General features: G+C 29.5%; 1 protein-coding gene across 1 annotated transcript; it reads right to left on the reverse strand.

The window, feature by feature from the left end:
* Positions 1–1267: 1267 nt before the first annotated feature.
* LOC132719003 (heparan sulfate glucosamine 3-O-sulfotransferase 2-like) lies at positions 1268–3371 on the reverse strand. The gene is made up of 2 exons (XM_060702737.1): positions 2795–3371; positions 1268–2111 (listed from the first exon to the last, which is right to left on the reverse strand). The coding sequence occupies exons 1-2, from the start codon at positions 3214–3216 to the stop codon at positions 1496–1498; spliced, it is 1038 nt and encodes a 345-aa protein (XP_060558720.1). The 5' UTR covers positions 3217–3371; the 3' UTR covers positions 1268–1495.
* Between the last annotated feature and the right edge of the window lie 7582 nt (positions 3372–10953).

Consider the following 10953-nt stretch of genomic DNA (forward strand, 5'->3'; position numbering starts at 1 on the left):
AGTAAATAAAATGTTAGGTTGCAATAATGAACGTGTTCCTTTCAGCAGATAAAAGGTATTAACCTTTCTGACTTAGTACTTGAATAGAAGAACGCAAGTTAATGAAACGTTATTTATGTTATAGGAAATGTCCAAACAATTTTATTTCCTACATTAAAGAGTTTCTGTACATAAATGTTGTACATTAACGTAATTAAAAACGATAAGAGCCTTTTTAGTGCATTCATAAAAGAATACCATTATCCGACGTGGAGCTTCAATTGATCATTTCATTAAATAACTTTACCTTCATTGACATACATGTATATTGGTATAGTTTTTGTATCTTTTCCAACAAGGAGCTCTAAGTTATTAGATTAAGGATTTTCATGGATATTTAACAACTAGCATCTAAGCGATATTTAGTACTAAACATTTTTTCATTTAAGTGTTTTTTATATAAAACAATCGCCCTTTGGGATAGATAATAGGGTAAATAATGTTACGTTACAAACATTTATCTTTCGTGAGATAATTAATTTCAATTTTTAATGTCCAATTGCTTCAAAGAACATCATTCATTTTGTTAGTCGTTTATCCCAAACATATGACATCAAATGATTGTAACTATCTAATATTATCTCATATTAGTGACTTACAATGGATTCGAAACCGTTCGTTATACAAAAGGTCCTAATTATTATTTGCAAAACAATGTGCACTAACCTTATTTTTGATAAGAATGTTTAACTAAAACAATGCCTCCGCATTGTTAAGTGCATAATTGGTTTTATCAATATCGTATGTTCTGTTTGTTTACACGGTTTGATATTTGGTATATCACTGCTGACCATTCTGTCCTATTTCATCAAGAACAACGAATTAGTGGGCCTCTCCAGAGCAAATATGTAAATTGAATTTCATAGCAATGGATGTCTAGCCTTACCATGACTGATTTCATTATTCAAATGAAAGTTTATTATTTTTATTAGGGACAATATGGAGAGGATTTCCTCAACATGTTTTATATAATCATGTGGAAGTTGTTTTTATATATGTGGAATGGAAGAACGTTTGCAATATATATTAAACGTGTTTGTTCATAACGACTGGAACGTACAACAGGTAAATTTATTGGTAATAACGCACGTAACTATGACAGTTACAATTACGATATATGTATAATTCCAAAGGAATTGATGATTTCTTCAATAACTATTTATTAACGAGGAAATCTTACTCTGTCAGTAGCATATAGATAAGACCTACTATTTCATGAAAGAAAGCTGTTATTTGCTTATTATACAAAATCACGTGGTTTACTAGGGGACGTGATACACGTATAACATTGCATGATCTTCTATGAACAGACTCAACAAACCGAGTCTGCAATTTTTATATAATATTGTTGTGTTTGTTATTTCCGAGGGATCAACCCTTTTCCATTTTTTTACATCAACGATAAGGTATCTTTTTTCCATATTGTATTTATTAATCCAGACACAAAAACTTTAATTTACCAAGCAAAATGTTTATCAACCATTTGATAAAACTTAATGTTAAAAGGTTTATAGAACTGATGCAATGTTGTAAGGGTGTCTGAGTTGGCATAAGAGTGATGCCTTCCCTTTGAGCCTCTAAAACATTTGTAAGGTGGTGTATTGTTTTGTTTTAAGATGCAAGGAAATCCCCTAGACGCATTCATATAGATGGCGTTGTCTGAAATCTCTCTTGGTACTTCCAAGAAATCTTGAACAGCATTTAATTCCTGCACCGGATTTGATATTAACTTTTCACCGTCAACAATATGTATATTTTCCATCGTGAAATATTCTAACCATCGTTTTAAATGATTTACATAAAGACCTATGTTTACAGCTGACCATTTCATGTTTACAGTTCCGTTACGGCGTATAGCTTTGCTTTGAAATGTTACGTTGCTGTTGTATTCTCCTTTACTTACAGCTTGTGTAAAATCAGAAATTGCACGAGTAACTGGATTTCGCACAACTAGTATCAGTTTGATATATTTTGACATATTATTAATCCTTTCTGGCACTTCTTTTGTGATGAAATATCTCGGAGTTTTCTCAATTGTTAGCTGTCCATCATGAGTCTTTGGCATCTTTTGTCTAAAGGTAAAAATACATATTAAGATTAATCAAATGCAATGTCCAAATTTAAGTAAAAGAAACTGGTTAAAAGTTCTCGCTCAAAATTATTGTTAAATCTATTCCAAGCGTGTGGTCAAGATAATCATTACACACTCAATAATGATAGCCTAATAAGTTTTACCTTGAATCAGTTTGAGTAAATTGATCAAACGTTTTGAGGTTGTTTTTGTGTGTGTGTGTGTGCGTGCGTGCGTGCGTGCGTGCGTGCGTGTGTGTGTGTGTGTGTGTGTGTGTGTTGGTGTGTGTGTGTGTGTGTGTTGTTTTTTTTAATCAAAAACTCTTTGATTTTCAGTCGATGACATTTTTTTTGTAATTTTTATCATCAAAGAAACAATAATGTTTTATTAAGAAAATGCTTATGATAAAGCATCATTTATAAGCTGTCAATTAATGAAAAAGTGTCATTAGAAAACAGACGAAGTCACGTGTTTGTCAAAAATTACCAATGGTATGTTTTTTGTTGTTGTTTTTTTTCTAACGTAAAGTTTTATATGCCTGTTTTAAAAATGAAAAATGTACCCGATAGGTAAAATATAATAATCATAAAGGTATTTGTATTTACTTTGATCATTGTTGATTATTTAATAATTTGTAATATAACAATCCTTATTCATAAAAGTTGAAAACAAATGTCATTTTACCTGTACCAATCAAGTCCCAAATGATAATATCTGTCAAAGAAATGAGGCTCCGGTCCTGCAGCTTTAATATTTGGATTAAGTCTTAGATACTCGAGTAATGCACGCGTTCCACATTTTTTCACTCCAATTATGATTGCGTTCGGTAACTTCCGAGTAAAATTGTTCGCATTTAAAGTAATGTTCGCCTCGATATTATTAATTTTATTATTTCGACTCGAACGTTTTTCTTCAACTTCTTTAAAATTGCTCATATACCGAACGTTAAATCCTCTACTAGAATAATCTCTTTCCATTCTGTTAAATAAAGACACATTTGAATCCAAATAATTTTGCAAAATAAAAAGAAATAAACACATAAATAGAAGTGCTGGAAAAGTTTTTCGAATTGTCAAAACTCTGTTCCATTCAGTTCTTATTTTCATATCTCAACCATCCATAAAAAGCACTTTTTTAATTATTGTATCTTATTAAATAATATATGCTACAACTGTATGGATTCCACTTTTAAATAAGATGATTATATTTCTTGTTTATTAAATAAATAAGAACAAAGTTCCTCTCAGAAACACTTTTATAACAGAAAGACTCTTTCTTACAGCGATTGTTCCACGCGAGTTTTCATGTCGCTCAGCGAACCGCTACAAAACATTTATTGGAGATCGCTTTATATTGTCAACGCGCTCGTTTGGAAAGTAATAGCGGCGTTCAATGATTTCCAATAAATGACAACGATCTCGCTGAATGAATGAATTCAACAGCCAATGAAAACTTGTAATACCTTTCATTGTGTATATATAACTAAAATCTGCTGCAACAAAAAAGTCAACAAAAAATAATAAAACAAGAGGACGTTTGGAAAGTGAATAAATAAATACAATATTTATCAACTCTTAGTACATGAATTTAAATATTCAAAATTCCATGACTTTAATATATGGTAGTTCAATATTTAGAAAATTTAGGAAATTATGAATGTTATTTAAAGTGGATTTAGATTCCTCTGTTAATAGTTGTATTATGCCGATACAGTGAAGAGATGTATTGTTTTTCATATACTTTTTGCTCATCTGTTTCGTAGAAAAACTAAAGTTATTATGATTGCTGGGTCATTCTCGTTGTTTTCATAAATGTAGCTCATTACTTAAGCAATTAAAAAGATGTCAAGATGAAACTTGGAATAATTGACAAGGAGCAGTTTAAGACAACAAAAGTTATTCTGAAATCTATATTGTTTGAGTAATGCCCTGTTTAACATTGATCTTGCTAAAATTGATTATTAAAAAAATAATTGTAGAAAAAAAAACACAAAATTTTATGCATATCATTCAAGAGCGCAATTATATGACAGACGCTACCCACAAAGTAATATCTATAAAAATATGCTCCTATTAAGCATTTAGATTTATATTAAAATGGTGATTGATCAAACATTTTCAAAGGTACCAAAGATATTGCATTCATTCCTGGCATTATTGCTAGTGAGTACTTAAAACACATCTTTTGGACAATGAAAATTACAAAGGTATTTCTTGAGTTATGCCCAGATTTTCACATGTAAAATAAACACTTCTAATTCTTCTATTAATACTAATGTCGTGAATATTCACAGTGATGAAGTTATTCATTGAATTGTAAAGGGAAGTGGATAGATCTAATAACCACAATATCTTCATTTGCTTCAGCTGTTGCCCTTAATAGTCGAGGGTTAGTAACGCATGTGGTGCTCTTGTTTATGTTTAAAATAGAAAATGAAGTAATGACCGTAATGGCTGCAAGAGACACTGTTCGAAACAGAGTAATATAGGTATGTCTGTATTTCAATTAGCCACTTTAATGTTATTTATGTTCGATAACTTTGAATCAGTCTACTATAGTTGCAGACGTATTTATATGTGTACTGCAATTTCATTTTTTTCCTTTTACAATATGTCGTAAAAATGAATATAGAATTTCAAAACTATAGAAAATGGACAAGATAATCGAATATTTGACGACATGTAAATTCTAAAAGTGTTAGACCTTGGCTAAAAGCATGTGACACAAGATCTGTGTTTTCCTGAACAAATATGACAAAATTTGTCAAACGCATTACGAGATAAAAGGTCCAATGTTAAATGGTAATTTATTCCATATCCTAAAAGTCTCATAATTTCTCGCTGTCTGCTAACGTATAAGGATACAAGTAAAAAAGCCGCAAGTGTCCAAATTTTATAGTGGGAAATAGTTACATTTTAACATAATTTGTGCTTTTTTTTATATAACAAGGGTTTTGCATTGCATAAATATAAAATTATGTCCATCTGTATAAACAAGGCATGTTTGGTCTTCAACAAGTCTTTTAAAATCTTCACAAACTGCTTGAGTTTTAATTGAGCATCTCATTTAAACGAACGTGCACATCATCATTGTAATACCAGGTTTTTAGAAATAAAATATCGAAAACATTTACAAATATTCTAAAAATGCCTGTTAATGTATTATTTTATCATAAACTAGCAATTATTAAGCACATTGTTTTAAAATGAGGAAATAAAAACATTTATTCAGCATATCTTGTAGTACGACACGAAAAGATCATTTGACTATAAATTTGAGGATAGAATGTATTTTGAAAGAAAAACATATTTTTTATGGTAAATAAAGAACACCCACGGATATCATGAGATCAATAGAGTGATAGGAAGAAAAAAATGTCCAAAGAATATTTAATATTGTTTAATCATTTGTTAATGCGAATGTACCTGTCGGGAAACTGAACTAGAAAATCATGTTAATAGTATTACAAGTGGATTGGTTTATAATGAGCACATTTTTGAAGTGTCTGCTTTATAAAATATATGTTATATTGGATCATGCATCTCTCACTTGCCAACAATATCCATATGCTATTCTTTCCTGGATTACTGTAAGTAATGTTTGATACTTAATACTTTCAACTTAATTATTTATTGTATTTCAGATCTTCCATTATTGACCATTTCACTTTAATAAATTAAATGTAAACATCAGATTTACATATGATTATTACATTTAGTTATACTTACTATTCATGTTAAAAAAAACTTTTGTGTTTCATTATACTGGTGGGGGACCATCAACCAGACACTTTTTGAACATTTTTCCTGACAGATTTCATAATCTCAATCCTAGAGACCTGCAAATTTGACACAGAACAGCTAGGTTTTCTCCTAATTAACAAACTAGTTTGTTTATTTTTTATTATATTGACACTTATAACTGAGGCCTGTCGTAGAGGGTATCAAAATTACCTAAACTGTCCACGCTACAGTACCATGTGTCCGGACAAATATGTACATGGCGTGATTTAATTCAGGTAAAAACTTTGGCGTTTTGATTTTTTATTTTCAACATGAAATAAAATATTTCAGCAGCAAATTCTCAAGTTTTGGATATTTAATTGTTTACACTGCAAATGAATATAGCTGGTATATGAGGTCAGGTATTGCACACTTGATACCCAAATTTTCAACGCCATCATTCTTAAAATAAACATTAAATTATTACCGTTTACGGAAGTTTATAAATTTAATTAATTATAGAAGAAACATGCATGTTGATAAAAAAGTGACTGATATATCGAAAAACACTGAACCAGAAAAAAATTAAGCATTTTCTGGGGCGTTTGGATTTTGTGGTTGTCCGGTTTTGGTGGTCCCCGCCCAGTATACTTCATCAAATATTGGTATCAATTGATAAAACACTTGTTCCTCAGATATTGAACAGGAAATTGATTGAAAACATTAAACAGTCAGTCAACGGATATAGTTTATCAGTTTTTTAATTCGTTTTATTCAGTTTTATTATAGTGATTTCATATTTAGCACAAGTATGTTTTTGAATAGGACTGTTATTGCACAAATATTTTGTTTTATAATATTCATGTTAAATTCACAGAAATATATATAATCAGCATCCTTTCATAGTATGCTATTATGTTAATTTTAATTTAAACGGAAATGGCAAAATGTCTTGAGTATCCTCTTGTATTTACTTTAAGACTTGCAATATTAGCTACATAAATCACAATGATTTTGTCTGTCCGAAAGATTGCTGTTACTTATGATGAGATGGATTCGTAGGTATCTCTATCTTATGTTAAGTAAACCATCTTCATTATATTATTTTTATATGCAGTATTTGTTCTTTTTAAAGTACACGATGATGTAAAATAAACTAGTTTTTTTAATAATCATAAAATATCTGGAAAACAGAAATCCCTCGGAAGCATAAAAATAGAAAAAATGCATAAATTGATTGAAACAGCTTTGTTCTGAAGAGACATTCATTTGTATAAGGGTACTCCAATGCATTCCTCCCGAACGGAAGTACATGGAATGCGCTTTGTATAGAATTTATTGAACGTAAACTCTTTATGTGAAATTCAATAACCTGTGCAATATTGACTTTTTAAGTATCAGACTTTTTAGATTTTAAGTATAGATAGCATGAAGTAATTCTTGAACATGCATGAAGGACAAACATATTTCAAATTGACAGCTTTACAACCTTATTTATGAATTGAGTTATTGTTTTAATTTAAATTACAATCACTCGCTTTTGGTTATGTGATACTATCCTTCTTATGAAAAATATTTCCTTTAAGCTAAACTTCTACCTAATTTTATCGTATTGCACAAACGTAAGATTATTTTTACATATTTATGTTTTTATTTAAAATGACACGTAAGTTTATGCAGAAATTATTTTTGTAGGAAGCTTTTAGCTTAAAGACAGTACTGAGCAATGAGTGAAAAATTTCTTGCTCCTGGAAACAATGACATGCCCTTGACACTCTTTGAACCTAACTGGCAAGAGTTCCTTAGATTTCTAGTCCGACCCGTTAACTTCTTAACCATGCCGCCACATGAAATGACACATCGAAAATCATTACAACTATTTCGTATATAAACGCGTACGATGAATCATAAAAGAAAGTATTTCTAACATCTACAGCAAACATTTTTCAGGGCAGATTTATTGTTTCAAAATAAAATTTTCAAATTTTAAACATTGAGTTTCAGAATTTTTTTCTTCTTAATGAAATATGATTAAATTTTATTGTTTATTTTGAAAATTTTATCATCTAAAAATGTCATCCGCGCAAATTGTTACAATTTGTCAAACAAATGTTGCTTAATGTTTACTACGATCAATTATATCTACGAAGAAATAAAAAATAACTGTAAACGTATCTTTAACATCTCCATGATGTGATTGAGTGTTCAGTAAAATGTAATAATGTTTCATTATGAAAAAAAAAAGAAAACTGAAATAAAAGTTTTACTGAAAATTTATAGAAGTACAAAGTCACTCCTTAGAAAGTGACGATAATCGTCGCTTTGAATTTGTAGTATCCATTGAACAATTTTGACTTTACTTTGACAAGATATGACAATAAAAACATTTGATCTGTCCATAAACAAGAAGGATAAGTTGGCATATATACATGCATTTCAAACAAAGTATATTGTTAAAGGTTTGTTAAAATTGTTTATTTTGTGTCATACGTTTTAAAATATATTTATGGCAACTAACAGTATATATTTGTGGCAAGTAAACATGTCATATCCAAAACTTAATCATTACTTGAAGGAAAGATACAAGTGCGAGGCGATTTATATTGACGTTTGTCTAATATTACTTTCTGCTATTTATAAGTATCTAGAGCGTTACACGTTTAAAATAACTGAGTACGTAGCAAAACATCACACCATTAACTTAAATACAAATGTATGTACCTTTAACGATGCGCACTATAATGTCTACGTAAAAAGAAAAGAATATAATTATTATAAAAATCTGAAGTTTTTTTTGCATATTCTTTATCTGATTTCGCAAACGGTATTTAAAAAGAACATCGTTGCATTAAGTGCTTCTGAAACCATTTTAAGACAAATTGACATTGGTTCCATCAGTATCAAGATTGTATTCCATTGTTAAGACCCTAGTAAATTATTAGAGTATGGTTTATAAGCAGACTTTATTACAGTAGACACAATTGTTCTCTGTTTCACAAGAGGATGTCACTGTAAATAGGTTACATTAGAGTTTTCCAAGTGCTTGCTAATTTTCTAATTTAGAAGCGGCATCGTCAGTTAAGACAAATAATATATTTTATTCAGTTTAAACAATTTATCATCTTTTGAAACCATTATAATACGTATGATTAGGCTTTATTTTATGATATAACAAACTAAGCGACTGATTGATGTGGTCTTTACATACAGTCAAACCTTTATTTTAAATTCGATACTGTGTCAGATATTGCATACGTTCGATAGATTGTATTCAAAGCGCCTAACGGGTACTTCTGTTCGGAAGTTATATATTTGAATATCTAAATAAAAATAATATGAACCTAAGACAATAATGAAATACTTATACTGTGGACATTCAACTTTTTTTCCTTTTTGCCATTCTTCTGAAAGGACATTGATTGTATATCGCCCGTGTTTCGAGCCTTACATAAAGCAAGCCAGATATAAAAGATAACATTTAAAATATGTCACCTCTCGGGCAAACATACTCATTTTTTAGGATTTACTTGTCTTGTATACTAAGTTTATAAATACATGATGATGCGCAAAGCATTTCCTGTCCAAAAGTTGTCTCTTGTAATTGTCCCTTTAAATATTAACTCTGAACATAATTTTGTATTAGTGAGAGATTATTGTTTTCTTCATTTCTATCTTAATGATTTACATTTTACATTAAAGCTGCAATTCTTTGTTTACATATTTTTACATTTGTAAAGGACATTTGAGTAAAGGATTTCTTTTTAGGTAAGCGACTTATGTTTCTGTAGTGATAAATACGATGACAATAGTAAAACAGCAGAACAAAAAAAGAATAGAGAAACAAAAAAGAAAAGAAGAAAAAAGATAATCATGCTTTTTAATTAAGTACGGATATACGTTTTTACATAAGTTAACTTATGTCTATTCGATAATTCTTATAGTCGATATTGCGTAAAATATTGAATTTCACATTAAGTTTTACATTTGATAGATTCTATACAAAGCGCCCGCCATGCACTTCCGTTCGGAAAGAATATATTAGAGTAACTCCATAGAAATTAATGTTCTCTTAAGACAATGCGTAATCAATGTTGAATGAAAATATTGTTGTAGAGATCCTTCAAAAGATTACTTCAAATGTAGATATCAAATAACGATATCCAAGTATTGAAAATAGTTAATTTGTTTCAAGGTGATATTATTCTTATTTCTATTCTTATATTTTATATTAATAGGCTGAATTGATTATGTATTCAGAAGATTGACTGTTAAAATAGAGATTGACTGAGATGATATTGGAAAGATAAAATATAAATCTGCCTGAAAAACACTGCCCCATGAATTGAACTCTCAAGGAAAATGACAGAATTCCTTGGGCTATGTAAGTTATCCGATGAAAATTTAAAAAATTGAAAAAAAATTATAATAATTTTTGTAAAGTGTAAACTTATTTTGACTTTCATCTGTTGACTCACTAAATACCCTCAGATGGGAATAATGTATCTACAAGCAAATTACACACATGGGTCCATCTAAAATATCAGCATTCTCTTTTGCAGACCACATCTTTGTTTGCATAATTATACAGACCTTCTATATTCACTTCGAAGGATATATCTAGCTGGTATTACAAATTGTGAAATACATTACAAATGGAATGAAATGAAATATAACCACGAGGTTATTAAGCTTACATAAGAATGATAAAAATTTCGTTGTACAATAAGTTTACGGTCATAAAGAGCTTATTGCAAGTCAAAATAAATGTGTAATTGCACTATTTAAAATATTTAAAATGGAGGAATAAAACTGAGACTAAAAAACCTAAATGATTGTATTATTTTTAACCAGTTTTTTTTTGTTCTTGTTCTTTGATGTTATTGTTTTGGAGGGTGTGTGCCACAAGTGTATAATTATTTATGCACTTGTTAATGCCGATAAAAAGTATGTTATTTTTACTGATAACATTTATCTTTGTTCATCGTCAGATCAACATTAGATTAACAATTTCGTCTTCATAGTGCGAACAAAATTACACACTTTTTTTATAGCAAGAAGTCTTTTTCCTTGAGAATAGATTATTTAGATGTAGGAAAATTTAAAGTACTTCATAAAATGTTC

Source organism: Ruditapes philippinarum, unplaced genomic scaffold (assembly GCF_026571515.1).
Source record: "Ruditapes philippinarum isolate M1 unplaced genomic scaffold, ASM2657151v2 ctg9132_1_1_1_1, whole genome shotgun sequence".
Lineage (NCBI taxonomy): Eukaryota > Metazoa > Mollusca > Bivalvia > Venerida > Veneridae > Ruditapes > Ruditapes philippinarum.

Bases quoted from the DNA above. Each gene is read 5' to 3' on its own strand.
- LOC132719003 (XM_060702737.1), bottom strand. From the start codon at position 3,216: ATGAAAATAAGAACTGAATGGAACAGAGTTTTGACAATTCGAAAAACT. The intron at 2,112-2,794 runs GTAAAATGACAT...TTTTACCTTTAG, and splicing joins TTGGGACTTGATTGGTACAG to ACAAAAGATGCCAAAGACTC.